General features: G+C 39.9%; 2 protein-coding genes and 1 long non-coding RNA gene across 7 annotated transcripts; 1 reads left to right on the forward strand and 2 right to left on the reverse strand.

The window, feature by feature from the left end:
- Positions 1–1,397: 1,397 nt before the first annotated feature.
- Positions 1,398–5,767, reverse strand: LOC146654545 (uncharacterized). Its single transcript, XR_014907171.1, has 3 exons — positions 5,650–5,767; positions 2,931–3,023; positions 1,398–2,740 (listed from the first exon to the last, which is right to left on the reverse strand). It is a non-coding gene; the product is annotated as an uncharacterized LOC146654545 (long non-coding RNA).
- b3gnt2l (UDP-GlcNAc:betaGal beta-1,3-N-acetylglucosaminyltransferase 2, like) lies at positions 2,771–9,770 on the forward strand. Of its 5 annotated transcripts, none has more exons than XM_085379910.1 (2): positions 2,771–3,149; positions 6,099–9,770. In XM_085379910.1, exon 2 carries the CDS (start codon positions 6,186–6,188, stop codon positions 7,443–7,445), a length of 1,260 nt encoding a protein of 419 aa, XP_085236036.1. In that variant the 5' UTR covers positions 2,771–3,149; positions 6,099–6,185; the 3' UTR covers positions 7,446–9,770. The 5 variants fall into 5 exon arrangements, with proteins under 5 accessions (XP_085236036.1, XP_085236039.1, XP_085236037.1 ...); XM_085379913.1 differs by having other exon boundaries at positions 6,303–9,770; XM_085379911.1 differs by lacking the exon at positions 2,771–3,149 and adding an exon at positions 4,688–4,702.
- A 132-nt stretch (positions 9,771–9,902) lies between these two features.
- On the reverse strand, positions 9,903–16,810 carry bckdha (branched chain keto acid dehydrogenase E1 subunit alpha). The gene is made up of 8 exons (XM_085379909.1): positions 16,519–16,810; positions 14,757–14,933; positions 14,563–14,649; positions 13,786–13,894; positions 12,768–12,929; positions 12,466–12,672; positions 12,225–12,366; positions 9,903–10,842 (listed from the first exon to the last, which is right to left on the reverse strand). The coding sequence occupies exons 1-8, from the start codon at positions 16,630–16,632 to the stop codon at positions 10,500–10,502; spliced, it is 1,341 nt and encodes a 446-aa protein (XP_085236035.1). The 5' UTR covers positions 16,633–16,810; the 3' UTR covers positions 9,903–10,499.
- Between the last annotated feature and the right edge of the window lie 877 nt (positions 16,811–17,687).

A 17,687-nucleotide genomic window follows, 5' to 3' on the forward strand; every position in this document is an offset into this window, starting at 1 on the left:
GAACATTGGAAGCCGGACTGATCGTGGAACGATCAATCCTGCTTCCCTCAAAGACCCAAAAATGGGGGTAATAGTAGGGCGAAAAGGCAATTTAATGGCTATTGTTGTTGGTGAGGCCTATAATCACATTTTGGGGTAATCAATGAGGTCTATATCATATTTACCTTGAGCCTGCAGTGTCTTAAAGACTTCTTGAAGGGCTGGAATAGCTGCAGCTTCCTCCTGTGATAGAACTAAAGGTGCTATTATTGATAGCGCTACCAACTGAACAGTTCTTTTTGTGTGCACAACAAGAGAGAAAATCCAGTTTGCTGCTCCCTGCATTTAGCACCAGCAGCCAGCAGCCACAGTAGGGTTAAATTCTCTGCAGGTAACATTGTCTTGCTTGAGTCCTTTGGGTGCGGCAAATGAATCATGACTTTTAAATTTGTGGCACTAACCAAAGTCTAAAAACCAGAATGGGCTGTTCAGTAGCCACTGCCACCTAAGCCATTAACATTCGAGGGGTCAACTGGAGGGTCTGCACATTGTTGTTGCGTGTGGTTGACTATGGGAGAAAAACTTGTTGATGTGAAACCCCCGGTGGTAAAAATGTTCTGGTTGTTACTGAGTTGCTACAACAATCCGCCTATGCCACATGCTGTCCAACTCTGTTGTATGGTGGTAGAGGCTATAAAAGCTGCCTTCCAGGATTATCAATCACTGCTACGTAAACTGTTGTATGAAGGTGGAGGCTGAGCAAGTGTAGAAACTGGAGGGGCACAATCAAGTTGTGACACACTGAGGACCTAAGGAAGGATAAAAAGAGGATTTCTCTGAGAAGATTTCTGTTTCTTCCTTATACGTGTTTTTGTCTAGTAGCACATAAAGTAAGCAATATTATGGGAATGGCAATGAGTAGTGGGTCAGATTTGTCTGTGAGTGTACCTTGACTGAAATGTGTATTTGAATCAGTACCCTGATGCCACTACATAGTGATCATATGAAAGGTTATCAAACCGGTCCGCTGACGCTAAATAAGTTTGGTCAGTTTCTACTCCCTTTTATTGTCACCAGTATGTGCAGTGCTTCAATGCTTTTTGCTTTTGACAGTGGGTTTACTCCATCCTATAATGACGTCCAGACCAGATGTCAACACGGAGAAACAAACCTATTTTTATCTGAAATGTATACAAAAATAAGTTGTTTTTGAGGGAGTTTAATTTGCCTTTGCAAATGGATCAAATAAATGATATAATAAACAAATTAATAAATAATAAAGATTTGAAGAACAATACTACAGTATGGATGCTTTATCAGCATCCATACCGATGAGACAAGATAAGATAAACCTTTATTGTCATTGCACAGTCATACATAGTACAATAGTACAATGAGATTGTAAAACTGTCCTATGTCAGCACTACATATAACACAACACGACACCATATGATACATCACAACGCAACACAAACAACACAACACAGTATATTAACTTAGTAAAAAGAAGAAGAAGAAGAAGAAGAAGAAGAGTATGTGTATTGCACACTGTTATTATTGCACATTCATTATTATCGCACCTTGTTATAAATATAAATATTATTATTGTTATTGTTTTAAACATTGTTACCTCCCCCCCAAAAAAGTGCAGGGAGGTAGCCAGTCAAGTCAAGTCAAAGTTTATTTATATAGCACATTTAAAAGACTACTGTACATCAAAGTGCTTTACAATAAAACCGCATTGCGGGCAGAACAAAGAAATAATAGTACAATTATACTTAAAATTGCATTTATGTGGTGTAGTGCAGGCCGAATGAAAGTCAAACTAATTTGTTTCAAAAGCTAAGTTAAAAACAAAAGTACAAGTCAAGAGCAGTAAAAATTAAGAAAAACACTACAGAATAGGAAAAGATAAAATACAATAACATACTATACAAAATAGAAGAATTTGACACCATTTCTCAGTTGGCCCAGTGGCTCACCACCATGCTTCTCTGTATCAAGAAAACCATACAGAGGATGAGGAGAGTGACCTTCGCCAAATTGCCTATCCTGCTTATAAGCCCTAAACAAATAACTTGCATTCTTCTTTTTTGCCTTGACCTCTCACTTCCATACTAGTAGCCCTCATAATTGTTTGACCATTACCCTTTGTATTCACAGATACCATTTCTTTCCTGCAGTATTCTCTCAAATTCTATCCGCTGAACACTACCTTTCTGAGTGCAGGCTTCACACAGTATGTAAGTTGTATATTATTATGAATCAGGTATTGGCCCAGAAATAGTTCAGTTATTCATAATTGTGCTGCAATACCAATACCAACCAAAACCAAAATGCCAATATTGATAAAGGCTCAAATTTGCTTTGGTGATTTTGAATGCATATGTGTACTGTTTTGACAAAGGAGAGCGCCTCTAATTAAATAGTGGTTGATCTCAGCTGCAGAGGCCAAGAGTGTCTGTCTGAGGTTTTTCCAATGAATATATACCCCCTCTGACTTATGATGCAAATTTCTCAGGATTTGGACTTGATTTGATGAAGATTTATAAAGCATGCTTTTATAAACACAAGTAATTAATTTGCTAATTGTTTTCATATCCATTAACAGCAAGTTTAACAAAATTTCCATAAAAGAAGGTGATGGATGTCCTTCAACTTTGTGAGCATTTGCATGGTTTCCATCCGTGTAGGAGTGTAAGAGTGTATGTTTTTTTTTCTTCTTAATGTTTGAGTTGTGTTTTTCTGTCTTAGGCTCAGGCTGAAAAGGAAAAACAAAACAACAACAAAAACAAACAAACAGTTTTTAACGCCTGCAGAGATGCAATATATTAAAGAAAAAAAAGAGCTCTAGTGATCTGAACAATGTGCTCATGTATCCAGATGATTTTGTCAGTGAACAATTGGTCTTAAATTATTTGTGATGTTTCCGGTCAAACGTTTGAACATACCTGTCTCGTGGGCGTGGTTTCAACATGTGGGAAGGGAACACTTGATCTCATACAGTCCTGCACCTGCATTAAGTGGGATTTCTCCCTCGCCTGCTGAACAGAAACAGGATTGTAAAGCTAAATGATCAGGTTTTGCGCTCCTGCGGATCTGTTTGCGGTACCTGAGGACACTTGGAAACTAATTTGATTTTTTCCTCTTGCTTTACAGTAATCCGATCAGTAAGTATTTTCCGCAACTCATTTATCATTGGTTTCACTTTTGTTTTTAAGGGGTTGTCTTCCGCTTAGGTGTAAAGTTTGCGCAGTTATATAACAATTGAACCAAATCATGCATAAATTAAAATTAAAAATGTCAAACGTTCAAAGTTAGTCTTGTGCTTACGAAACAAAGGCTCTCGCGTGAAAGAAAAAGAGAGGAAGTCCTTTAAGGCATTTTTAATTGTTAGGTTTCTCCTCTCCTCAGCCATCGAGACGTTTCTCCTTTATATCTCTGCTCGCCTCTAATTAAAAACCGGCGAGCAAACATGTTCGCAGGTGCATTTTTTAGCAGATTCGGCTACAAGCTACTTTTTTCCATCTTTGTCAGTTGGATATCCTTAGAAATATGTTTTAACAGTACACACTTGCACTGATATTATACGTGGATTGGAGAGGTGTTCTTAATTTAACTGCCGTTTAATTGGTTATCCAACTGTGTTGAACACTGGTAAGTCGATTAGGAAGTAGAACTAAATAAGTACTTTAATAAAATAAATAAATAAATGTGTGTGTATTTGTATTTATAGATTGATTCAGGGGAAACATATGTGTTATATAATGTTCTGCCTTAACTAATTAAAAGCCGCTTTTCACCCTTCCTTGTAAAAGGTTTGAAAAAAATCCTACGAAATGTTTGCAAATTCAACTTTCCGCGTTGGATTAATCGGAACTCGGGAGGGACGTCACTCTCGCGCGCATGATTAGCGAGGAAGAGCCATTCAAGCATCACTGGCAACACAATACTTGATTTTTGCGCTTTAAAACAGCGATGGCCAGGCTGTTCAGTGCAGTCATAAATCCACAACGGTGGCAGTACACATTAAACGTTTACAGCTTTTCTATTGTCCACGTTCACTGTCGCTACTTGAATCATTAACTCGGGGTTGACTTTCAGAGTAGCAAATCCGAGACGGGGGCGGTCACATTCACATTCAAATTCCAGCTGGGAAATGTAAATTCCAATTTATTCACGAATGCATAATTTGGGATAATCTGCTTACATTGAAGTGTTTTATTCAGCATTAAGAGTTCATTGTATTACAGAAACTGCATTAGATTACTAATGATCTTATGGCCCCACCCTCTAGCCTATCATACTTTTTGAAGTTAGGCCTATGGAAAAACAAACAAACATGGAGGTGACTGTTTTTGTGAATCTGTGCTGTATAAGTAACAAAATTTTAACTTAGTAAAACTACATCATGATGCTGTGATCTTTAATAGGTAATAATTTGCTGACAGAAGTGTAATTAGTAATTATGTCACTGAGGCTAACGATCCTGTTGTGTCACCTCAGCATTTAAAATATGTTATCAAGATTAGACCTGGGGCCTGTTCTTCGTACCTCGCTAAGTAAGTTAGCTGGATTAGATTGTTGACGATTTTGCGTGATCCTGGATCGTTCGGTTCCCCGAAGCTCATCCGGGACTTGCTGTCATAGCAACAGAGCCGTAAGCGTAAACCTGCCGAGCAGGTTTACTTTATGTAAACAGGATTAGATCGCGGCCACGCAGGTATGTCCGCTTCATTTATACGAAAGCAACAGCGATATTCCACCACTGTTTCACCATAAATAAATAACATCAATGTAACTAAAGATAATGCAGCACTTGATCCTTTTATTGATGTCACACAGATACATACAGGTCATTTCCTAAAAAAGGGAAATGTACTATTAACATTCTATTACATGTATGTGATTATTACAGATGTAATTCATATTTCAGAGTAGTAATTGTAAATTACTTCGTGTAATCAAGATGAGAGACCACGGCTATAAAAGCGAAGGTGGATTTGGGAAGTCTGTCGCAGCCATGTCCTGTCCGTATACGCGAGCCACCCATTGCGGAAGGTGCAAGATTGATAAGGAGAGTCCTCAGAATTCAGCGTATATTGCGGGATAGACAGGATCCTTTAGCTCAGCGCGACAGTGTGCTCATTGAGAGATATCGATATTCCCGTGAGGGTATTATTTACATAACCAACTTGTTGACGAGGGGGTGCAGGACCACCACCTGTCTTTTTTTCCTCTGCCCTTTTCTTGGTTGCTGTTATGAACAAACTAACAGAGTATTACAGGCCAGTATTACCTTGCCAAGAGACGAAAAGCAATCTAAGAGATAAATATTACCATTCTGTAGAATACTCCTGTATTCCACTTTTACTTGTTCCCTGTTGTGGCTCTAATGTGAAAGGGGATATAATATAACATATTATAATATAATATAATGCCATATGATATTGGACAATATAGTGTCATATGATAGATCTACCCTACCGCCTACTGGTGTTGGCCAGAGGGGCCGATGGCGCGATATGGCAGCCTGGCTACAACCGTAGCTGCCTCCACCAGTGTGTGAATGTGGGAGTGAATGAATAGTGGTATCGTAAAGCGCTTTGGGTGCCTTGGAAAGCGCTATATGAACCCAATCCATTATTATTAGTATTATTATTAAATTACCTGCGAGTTTGATTTGTCAGCAACTTTCTGGCAGCCCTCTCTCCTTGCTTCTGCAGCCTTTGCAGTTTTCTCTTGCGTTTTAATTAAACTCTGAAACTCCTGAAATCCCTCACTCATGAGTTCTTGCTCTGCTGCCGGAAAATACCGAGCGCGCCCCTTCGACATTTTCGCCGACCAATCAGCGGGTTGCCGATCAATGTTTCTACTATCGATGCGTAGCCCCTTTTACGACACCCAGTGATGTCACATTACTGCGTCCAGCTGTACTAATCGTCAACAGCAGGCGTGTTCGGGGAACCGGATTAGGCAGATCAAAATCTGCCTTTTAAAAAATTCAAATAAGCTGCCCTATATACATTTCTATTTTTAAAGAGTGAATGCATTTCTTTTGAGGTTGGGCCCTTTTTAGTTTCTGATGTAATATTGCTTTTTTTGCCCCCTGTTGACAGGTACTTCCCGTTTGTAACCTACTGAGTTGGTGTAACCTGGAATACAGCATATTGTCCAGTCCCCATGAAAGATGACTCATATCTAGAATGGCACAAGTCGCAGCTTTGCTTACTTACCTCAAGTCAATTACGCGTATTCAGACATTCAGTGTTATGGTTCTTTTCTTCTCTTTAATTTTAATCGTTTTCTACATGACTGTCCAGGTGGAGACCACCCACAGTTTACGGAGTGTAAGAACACAATTTCCCCAACAGAAGGGCATTACCAGGCATGTTCATTTACACAATGTTTCAGCTGGCTTCAGACAGACCATTCCTAAAAGCAGAGCTTACTGGAACCATTTACTGTACTCAGCCCTGATGAATCTGGACAAGGGAGGAAACCCATTCAATCAAAACTCTAACTGGTCTAACTGCAGGCTGACAAATCAAGAGTTTCTGCAAATCAACGTGCATGACTTCAGCTCCTACCCTGTCCAATTTCGGGATTTTCTGGAGGGGATGAACTGCAGGACTGCCCCAATTCTGATTGATCAGCCCAACAAATGTGGTTTCAGTAAAAGGAAGACGGAGAGCCACACCTTGTTGCTTTTTGCCATCAAGTCATCTCCCAGAAACTTTGAGCAGAGGCAGGCAGTGCGAGAGACGTGGGGCCGAGAGATGACGTATCCAAATGGACTCAAAGTGCGTATGGTGTTCCTTCTGGGGAGCTCCCCACCACAAGATCCTGACCTGACCCCACTGCTGTCATTTGAAGCAAAACTCTATGGGGATATCCTGCAGTGGGACTTCCATGAAACATTTCTAAACCTGACGCTCAAAATGAACATGTTGCTCGACTGGACATTGAAAAGCTGTCCTCATGTCTCCTTTGTCTTTAGTGGGGATGATGATGTATTTGTCAACACCCCAGCACTGGTCAGGTACATCGAGTCTCTCGAGGCTTCTAAAGTATCTAGTTTGTATGCTGGTCAGGTTATAAGTGCTGGAAGTCCCCTCAGGGACTCAAATAGCAAATACTACATCCCTATGAGCTTCTACGATGGCCCATACCCTCCTTATGCTGGTGGAGGTGGCTATCTTATCTCTGGATCTTTGCTAGAATCCCTCTATTCACTTTTACACATCATTCCTTTCTTCCCCATTGATGATGCCTATGTTGGGATGTGTTTCATGGCTTTAGGGATTTCTCCTGAGGCACACTCAGGATTTCAGACATTTGATATCAGAGCAGAAGATCGTGAGGATCTCTGTGCATATAAAAACCTTATTCTGGTTCACCAGAGGTCCCCACAGGAGTTAAAAAAGTTGTGGAAGGGGATTAACAGCTCCCTGTTGGCTTGTTGAACGGGACTGGTTATGAAGATGGCAAATAGTGACTGCACTTGCATATTAAAGATTTGTTTCTCCACTAATGTACTATTCATGGTGTGGAGCAGGGAAATTATTTTACTGCTATTGTTAAATAATTGTCATTATTACCATTGCATTAATAATATAATCTGGAGTTTATATTGCATTCAGGGGTTGAACAGTGTGTGTCTTTCAGAAAGGCTAAAAGTAACAGGACAGGAAACAGGCTTGGAGAGTTTTGCAGAAGTGAAAGTTATTTTGAGCAGCAGGCTAAGACGAGGCTTTAACAATGTAACAGATAGCTTTAAGAAGGCCTTAAGATGTTATGCATACAGTTATTATGTTGACCTTGTATTTCAGGTGCAGTTATGACTATTTTATACATATTGCATTTTTTGATATGAGTTATTGAAGTTATTGAAGGATTGCACACGCTTACAGACACAGAGTTAAGAAACACACATGACAGTATTGATTCCAGGCAAAAGGCCTCAAATTCATTTAGCTTTTTGACTAAACTTAAAGAAGGACCAAAGAGGAAGGAAAGCATATATTTTGGTTAAGTCTGATAAACTAGAATTAGAAGGTATTGTTAAATTAAAAGGAGCAAATGAAATAAAAAGGCTATACCAAAAACGGGTTATAACATAGGAAATGTGAGGTTAAAATGAAGTTAACACATAGGAGTTGTTTTTAGGCAGCATTTAGCTATGATGAAATGTATACAGGAGTAATTGCTTATATGCTTAAACTTAATTGATTAAAGTGGTTGTTTTTCTTTTGGAGCTTTTAGTAGAATAGGCTGGTTCTAATGATTTTTTGTTAAAAGGTGGACAGTTTGTGTACAGGAGGTCGATGATCAGATAGGAAAATAGAGCGAGCAACCGGACGTGAAAGCAGGGCTTAAAGAGTTTTAAAGGGATGAGTAACGTTGAAGAATATATATAAATATAAGTCAATAAGTTAAGAACATAATTAGGATCAGGCTTTTGATTACAGAGTCCCAAAAAGGATAAGTTAGGGAGATGCAGGAAAAGGTGTTTTGTTTCCTTTGCAGAAGATCGATCTCGGCGACCACAGGAGGGGCGAGGATCCTGGAGATCTCGAGGTCCGAGACCACCAGAGAGGGACCGAGAAAACCTAAGCTTACACATGGAGTGTTCTCGAATGGGAGCTGGTTGAGCCAGAGGACGGCTAGAGAGGGTCTGAGCGAGGACACAATGTATTGCGACCTCTGGTGTTCCAGAGGTCGAGAGAGGGAGTGTGGAGCAGGGAAATTATTTTACTGCTATTGTTAAATAATTGTCATTATTACCATTGCATTAATAATATAATCTGGAGTTTATATTGCATTCAGGGGTTGAACAGTGTGTGTCTTTCAGAAAGGCTAAAAGTAACAGGACAGGAAACAGGCTTGGAGAGTTTTGCAGAAGTGAAAGTTATTTTGAGCAGCAGGCTAAGACGAGGCTTTAACAATGTAACAGATAGCTTTAAGAAGGCCTTAAGATGTTATGCATACAGTTATTATGTTGACCTTGTATTTCAGGTGCAGTTATGACTATTTTATACACAATGCATATCTGTGCTTATTAAAGAGTTGGAGCTCGGTCAATTAATTGGGGGTTGGAAGCTTTGTTCGGCGCGATGTCCGGACAATCTATTGTGCAAGTGACTTGGAGCCATAGAAGGAATTGCAATACATGCTTACAAAACACTTATATCAGGTCATTTTATATTAAGGTTTTAGTAGAGGTTCTTGGTTAAAACATTTATTTAGTAGAAGACATACATATAGTCTCAGTGAGCCTCTGGTCTGGTGAAAGGTCAGAAGTGCAACAGGTGAATTGAGAAAGAGCATGTGGGGTCAACACACACACACACATGAGTTAGATTTATTTAGAGGAGAGATTAGTCATGTCTCGGCAAGAAAGAGGAACAATTCACTTTAAGACAAGAACGGAAAGTACCAGCCATGAAAATAGAAGATGATCTTCTGGGTTAAAAGTCATTGTGGTGTTGATCTGATCTATGTATAAAATGTATCTGTGACGCATGAAGGGGCGTCAGTAAATCAAACCCTGATGCTATAAAATATCTGTTCATGCTTTGATTAAGTTGAAGCTCAATTGCTGTCGGCGTACAGAGTGTCTTCCCACACGTGTGTATTCATTAAAAATCATTGTTTGACCAAGAGCTTCTGGACCATGGGTGGTTTGTACTCTCCTTCCTCAATTTTGAACCTTAACAATGGTTTTGCAGAGTTGATTTTCTATAGACCATCTTGCCAGCAAAAAAAGAAATGTATTGTGAACAAAATTAAGTTGCCGTAAAGCAGCTTGATTTTGTTACCAGACTGGGTGTCATCATGGAAAGGCATTTGATTGCCCATTCAGGCATTAAATCACATGTAGGTCAAACCGGCCATACAACTGAAATGAAATAAAAACAAGAATGAATGTTCCTCAGTTTATTTTCCACGAAACACCAATCACGAGCTAGGTAAGTGTACAGTTCTGGGATTTCGAACAGTGTGTAACATCACCACAGCATACCATCACATCTAAAATTTGAGTGTGTATACTAAGAAGCATTTTAATAGTTCTTTGAAATACGTTAAAGCGGTCACTTCAGTGACACACAATAAAACCTGTTAGACGTCACTGAACAGGAGTGTAAGAAGAGAAGAAACACAAAGTCAAGTTCCATTTTTTTTGCCCGCTGTTGTGTTTATATTGTGAGTAATGCATTCACACTGCAGCAGGTGATTCTAGTGTACTTGCAGAACATTACAGAACCTGGAATTAATGTGAAATAAAGGTGTGAATTTAAATTTGAGAAGCTTTACTACCAATAGTAAATCTTATTAACTTAAGGCACCAAACCCAGACACATGAAGAGCTTGGAGTTTTGCAACCACAATCTTTCTCCCCGCTGTCATGCAGAAAGAAATGACAAGTATCAAAACTACCTTTTATGAATACAGCTAAAACTGTGCAACAGTCTATTTATCAACCAAACTTCAACTTGTTTTGCCCCGTAGCAAAAAAGTTATTTTTCATACAAGTCTAGTGGGTAGTTCTCTTTGTACTGCTGCACATGTCTCCACAGGGACTCTCTCTGCTTGTTCAGGCTGGGTATCATCTCCTGGTACACGTCTGTGAACAACAGTTCAGGATTGGGTTTGAGCCGCCTTTCAGCCCTCTCAAACGCCTCCATCACCGTCTTGCGCGATTGTTTTCGCCAGCTCCTCTCGTCATCTTCACTCCACCATCCGCGGGCTGTCATGTAATGTCTCAGCCTGGAAATGGGATGGTCCTGTTTGTCCCAATAGTTCACTTCATCCACTGAACGGTACGCCGAGCTGTCATCGCTGGTGCTGTGGTGGCCAATTCTGAAGAATCAACAAAATACATTTTTCTTAACATGACTTTTCATACTTTCGCTGTTTCAGGATGAGTACATCTGTGGTGTACAGCACTCTTCAATTACAACCCAAAAATGTACTTTTAAAATTCTACACCAAATCACAATTTCCATTATAGCAACATAAAATATTAAGCGTTTCTAACTATAAACCTTTAATAATATTTAGATGATCAAATATATTTTCACTTTACTACCAATATCTAATGAGCCTTTTATGGCTTAGGGGGTAAAACCCTTGCATTCTGGTAAAGGTGCATATCGATAATCTTAAAACAACAGCGAAATTAAAAAATGATCACAGCTAAAAGAAAGCCACCTGGCTTTTGTAAAGTGCCATATTTACTTGATGAACTGCACAGTTCAGAGTCTTCATTAGCAGCTGGCTTTAGTTTACACAAAGAAAATTGACTATTTTAACTACATAATCACATTTTTGTTAGATGGCTTCAAACTTCTGACACGGCTGTCAGTCTACAAGGTTAAAGTTGGTTTTGTAGTCCAGCAGAGGTTTGCTGCCTGTCCAGCTATATTACATGAAGGCAGCGTACAAACTGGTCTCTTAAGTATGTCTGTGGGCCACTCTGGCTCGTGCTGTTGTTGGTCTGTCCGCCAAAAGTGAGTGGCAGCTCTCTGAACAAAACATCTTGTTGATTCCCGAGGTATGAGGAGAATGGTCAGAGCACATGAACCTGTTCAAACTGAAGTAGATGAGCTTCAGCACCAAAGACTACACTGGGAGCCAAGAACAGGAAACCGTTTATTTTCCAGATGGGAGTATCGGAATTTGAGATGAACATGGAAACCTCCATCCATCCTGCTTTATGTGAACGTTTCAGGCTGGTGATGGTGTTTTCGTGGTGTGGGGGAAATTTTCACTTAGTATTAACTGAGGATTGAATTTTATTGCTTCCAGCAGGATCATTTGTTATGTCGCAAAGGTCAAATAACCTCAAACAGGTTTTTTTTTAAACATGACAATGAGTTCACTGTACTCAAACATCCCTCCACAATCACCAGATCTCAGTCCAACAGCGCACCGTTGGCATGTGGTGAAAAAGAAAATTCAAATCATGGAGGTGCAGCAGACAAATCTGCAGAAACTGCATGATGCCATCATGTCAATATGGAACAAAATCTCCAACCCATTACTAGGCAAGGTGTACCTAACCAAATTCTGTTGAGTGCATTTACTTATTTATTTGATGCTGTCCATTCAAGTGTTAAATTTCAGTAGTAAAATGAAACATTAATAAAGAATGAAGAAAATGTTAGTGATGAACTGTCAGCCTAAAAACTGTTCCACATGTCCTTTCAAACGCAGACAAAATCACTCAAACATTAACAAACCTGTAGGTCATTGCCTCAATGAGGAATGGCTGGTTCTCAGCCACAGCCCTGCGCCTCGCTTCCTTTGTAGCGTTGTACACAGCAAACACATCATTACCATCAACACGAATGGACAACATGCCATAACCAGGACCACGAGCAGCTGTTAAAGAAAAAGAACCAGAGGTGTGTGGATAAGAGCAGCTGGAACATCAATCAGACAGCAGCAGAAAAGTGGCAGAAAAATCACATTCAGCCTTACCGATGCCATCACCTCTATACTGTTCGTTTGTAGGGGTAGAGATGGCGTAGCCATTGTTGCGGCAAAAAAATATCAGTGGGCACTCAAGGGTGGCAGAGAAGTTGAAGCCAGCGTGTGCATCCCCTTCGCTAGCTGCTCCTTCTCCAAAATAGCAAATGACGGCACGGTTTGTGTTCTCTCTCTTGACTGCATACGCAGCTCCAGCCGCTGAAAGAGACACAGAGCCACAGACATATTTACAGCTGTGTGTTTGTCTATCCTGCTTCAGGCAGCAGAGGTAAATACACAGGCGTGGAGCTCACCCTGAGGAATCTGTGTGGCCAGAGGAGATGAGATGGTGACAAAGTTCAGATCTTTGGAGCCATAGTGGACGGGCATCTGCCGGCCCTTTCCGAGGTCATCAGCATTGGCGTAACACTGAGCCATGAAGTGATCCAGAGGAAAGCCTCGGTACATCAGCACTCCTGTAATAGAAGATGTGTCGCACGATTTCTCACAAGACAAGAGAACCAGACCGACTGAAGGAGCAAACAGTGGGGATATTAAAATAAGGACTGGAGACTTGGGAACCCTTTTTTTGTTGTGGTCAGTTTTTTTGAATGTAAAACATATTTGTGTTTTACATTCAAATGTGTCCATTCTGATAATTTCAGCAATCTTCCCCTCAGAATTTGCTCACGTCTGAATCCTTATATTGATGCTATGATTATTATTCCTCATATTGAAGTGATGATTGTTATTCTCTCACTGATAAATACAAAAATCACGGTGAATAGAATAGTCAGAAGAGCACAGGAGGAATGTGATTATTGTGCACCACATCCCTTTCGCTAAACTATCTAACATGCTTGGAATGATCTTTTTATAAGGTAGGCAAGAGTCTTATTACTTTGGTAAAACCTTAAACTATGAGAGGGAGCACTGCTGATGCCAGTTAGCCTACAGCTGGTTATACTGTGTGGCACTGAGGCAAATAGTTTTTGACTCACTGGATTTTATTAATTTGACTAAACTTTACTAATTTTTGGAAACCGGATGAACTCAGTTTGTAAGCAATAAATATTCTTGTTAAATTCTCATATAAACAAGTTTTTTTCTGTAGTAATCATTTGACCATACTGCAAAATAATTTGTTCAGTTTCAAATGTTGTCTGGAAGACATTTGTGATAACAACAACAACAAAAGGAGATGTAGAAATGAACACTGGAGTGGTCAACTGTTTTGATTACAATTAAAATGTTCATATGAACAATGGACCAAAAAAATAGAACTATAGTAGTTGGGGGAAAAGCCCAAACGAAACCACATTTCATTCTTACCAGCTTCTCTGTATTGCCCAAAAACCAGATCGTTTGGATCCAGAGCAGCAGCACTGCCGATGTGTGTCCCCTCCTCACCATAGTTAGTCATGTAGAAGGAGATCCGACCCTGTAACGGACAGGGCTGGACGGTTAATCAGACTGTAATCTCAAGTATGATTTTTTTTTTTTTTTAAGCAATTACGAAAATAAAACAACTGGGAAAAAATAATTACTTTTTGCATTAATTTTACCTGAAATCGTTGTGTTTTGCTGTTATAAATCAAGTGCACCTCTTTCTTTTACAGCTATTTGGTGTCCTCCCTTCATAAAAACTAAAACTCACTTGCTGTTTAGTTCAGCTCGAGCCAAAATGACTAAAGATTTGGATGGAATAAAACTAATGGTTTAGTGAATATCTGCTTGTGTCACAGGATCACTCAAGAGCTCTCACTGGATTTCTTTCAGTAATCAGCAACAGTTGGCCTTTAAGTCAAAAACACTCCCTAGTCAGCGCCCAACTTCCCTATGAGATGGACCTGTGTCCTCGAGAACCCCTATCTAATTTTTATGCATTCATTTTTAATTTGAAATTATAATTAACATAAAAAAGCCCTGCAGCAGACTGGCGACCTATCCAGGGTGTACCCTGCCTCTCGCCCTAAGACAGCAGATAAGTGGAGATAGACGGATGGATAAAGAAAATACCCTTTGAAACACCTATTTTTAAGTTCAAAAACTGCTGATGTTGTGTTTTAAATAATCAGGTTGAGCCAGGAAATGGAGGAGGAAACATACCTGTCTTTGAGACTCATAAAGAATGCGGTCCATTGTGTTCAGCATCGTCATCTTCTGATAAAAGTTCAAAACTGTCTCTTTGGAGAGCTGCGTAGGAGAGAAACACATAATCGACAAATTAACATTGGCTCAACAGACTGCAGGGGTCTTAGGGGCACATTTGGGAACCAGGAGCACAGGCAGGCTGATTGTACCTGAGGGTCTTGAGAGGGGTTGATGATATTTCCCTGCCTGTCCATCACGCGGTACACTGGGATCCCAGAGATGACATTGGGCTGGATGAACTCGAGCTGATCCACAAACTCGGCCGAGGCTCCTGGAAACTGGGGCTTTTCCAGCGAAGAGTCAAAGGTCTGCTGCAGCTGAAGAACCTGAAAGGATTGAATACAAGCATTATTTATTAACAATCTCATTGTGGCTGTGGCAAAGAAAGGCCCTAGGAAAAGCAAACACAGCATATCAGGTCACACAACTCATACAAACTGTCAAGCACGTGGTGGAGGGGTGACGATTTGAACTTGTTTTGCAGCCACACAATCGTGAACTCTTCTGTATCCCAAAGTATTCTAGAGTCAAATGTGAAGCCATCTCTCTGACAACCACTGGGTCATGCAACTGGATAATAAGCAGCAAATCTACAGCAGAAAAATAAGAAATTCAAGGTGTTCCAATGGCCCAGTAAAGTCACAACCTTTAACCTGACTGAAATGCTGTGGTAGGTCCTTAAGAGACCTGTGCACAAACAACTTACCGGTACCTGAATTTCTATTGTGTATATATGTATTGTTTTATATTTGTGTTGCTTCATTTCATTTTGCTCTTTTCCCCCCACAGGCTTGTCCACCAGGACTCTGAACTGCATTAATGAAATGCATAAAATTGAATTATAAATTAAGTTTGGTGACTGATTCTTAGTTTTACTATTTATTTTATTTTTCAAAAGGCTAGTTTTTATTTTAGGTAACTTTTTAAACATCTAGTTTAAGTTTTTAGTTTTGTTTTAGTTAACTATAATAACACTGGTTGAACCTTTAGAGATTTTAGAAAGCTTAATTTCAGAAAAATGAAGACAATACAATACAGTGGAACCCTGACTTACGAGTACCCCCATTTAACAAAAAATTCAAGTTATGAAGGCACTTAACGGCAATATTTCTGCCCGCGTTACGGCAAAATGCAAATTTTCGACTTGCGAAAGACCCTTGGGAACGAATTAATTTCGTAAGTCTGGGTTCTTATAAATGAGGAAGTGATTAAGTATGTACTCCTTCCAGTGTAGTTCTATTGTTCCGCTGTAACAACAATTCACAAATCTCTTTCCCATACAGATTTTAGAAACTCCACATTAGATTATTTTTAAAGAGTTACATCCAGATTTAAGTGCTGGAGCGATCGAAGGAAATAAAATAGCAGTGAAGGACCTACAGCAGCAACAGCAATTAAATAAAGTTGTTTTGAAAAAATGATGCATTCGAGGACATCGGATTTCCTCCTTCACGCCCCTTGGTTCGACCAATGGAAAAAGAGGCTAGCTAAGTCCTTAGCTGGCTGGCTAACTAGTCCGGTGTGAGAGTCGAAACAACAAAAAGTAAAATTAGTATTTATTGCAACTCAAGTTGTTTAGTAAATGTCAAACATGTATTCACTAATTATGTGAGAGTTAGTCTGACTTTTCACGGATACACTGGAGAATCGGTATAGCATTTCAGCAAGGTTGTTAGCCAAGTTAGCGGCTCCGTAGCTAACCAGAATCTTTGTGCAAACAAGACCTAACCCCAAAACTTATTAAAAGATTCAGTTTATTTTTTAACAGTATTTCTACTTGATTGAGTTGGACGATACTCTTTCGTGAGCCTTGCTGTATCCCGGGTTCTTAATGACAGCGTTATCTCCAGTCCAGCCTCCCATAATTTATTCATTGCTCAATCCAAACAGTGCATGAGAGTTTTCACTTACAGTTACCCTGAAGCCTCTGCGCTGAAGCAGTCGATATGCCTTCAGTCCTGCTGTCTGACGGACAGCGCGGAAACAGAGCCCATACATTTTGCTCATGCTGCTCACAGCTGCCATCTGCACACTCAATAATTGTTTGATTTAACCGCCGCCGTACACCAGGTAAGGAGAAGTTACACTGGTGGATATGCACAAATCTGCCCAACGGAACTGCTAATAACCACCACTCGCTGTCCGTCCTGTTTTCATCCACAGTTTACAGGCCGAGAGTCGCAAACTGATTGCAACATTAAAGTCGGTTACAGTATCCTCCACATCCGCTCAGGCCTTCAAAATAAAACCCCAAAATGTGAAGCAAGAAATGCTACGTAGCATTTAATCTGTAGGTGTAGTTCTGCCGGAACTAACTACGCTCCTTCACCCTTTCCCCCCGCAGGTGAGGATTTAAAAGATGCACAGATAGTATAACGGGAAGAAATTTATTTGTCACTTTTTACGTATTTCACAAGCTGAAGAAATGATTGATTAAAGCTGTCGAGATTTAACACTCTTTTGTGGTAGAATAACAATAATAATAAATAAATGAAAAATGCGTGGGATGCCCAGGAAGGCAGAGTGTCAGTTTTCTGAATAAAGGCCGCCCTCATCGGGGGATTAACCTGATGAAAGTCCATTGTGTGATGCTGACCTATTAATTAAAATACTGTCACTTTGCGTAACGACGTGCCCTGGTCGTTTTTCTATGGTCTTTTTGAGCGATTTTAACTTATCAAAATCAATATTGCCTATTTTAAGATTCAGACACACTAACGCAGTCACATTAACAAAATTTGACAGTTATTGCAATATGATATGTAATACATCTTACAGAAAGAAGTAAACGTAAAAGAAAAAAATGCTTTGCGTCGGCATTTACGCATTTGTCTTTTGCACATATAGATCAGTTGTAACACACGTGAAACAGTTTGTAATAAAACAGCGCTCCTCTGGGCGAACTCAACCTGTCAGGTATACCTATAAGTCTGACGATAACTGGTATTAAAGAGACACAGGGCAACTATGCCACAGGAAAGAAAGAAAAAGAGAGAGGACACAGCCAGGAAGGAGAGAGCCGTAAGCAGTACGGAAGAACCGATGAATAAAGTCGGATAGCTGTTCTTAAATTCAGTCAT

This window comes from Rhamphochromis longiceps, linkage group LG14, assembly GCF_057381845.1.
Source record: "Rhamphochromis longiceps isolate RC_006_pf linkage group LG14, R_longiceps_female_GT1.1, whole genome shotgun sequence".
Classification (NCBI taxonomy): Eukaryota; Metazoa; Chordata; class Actinopteri; order Cichliformes; family Cichlidae; genus Rhamphochromis; species Rhamphochromis longiceps.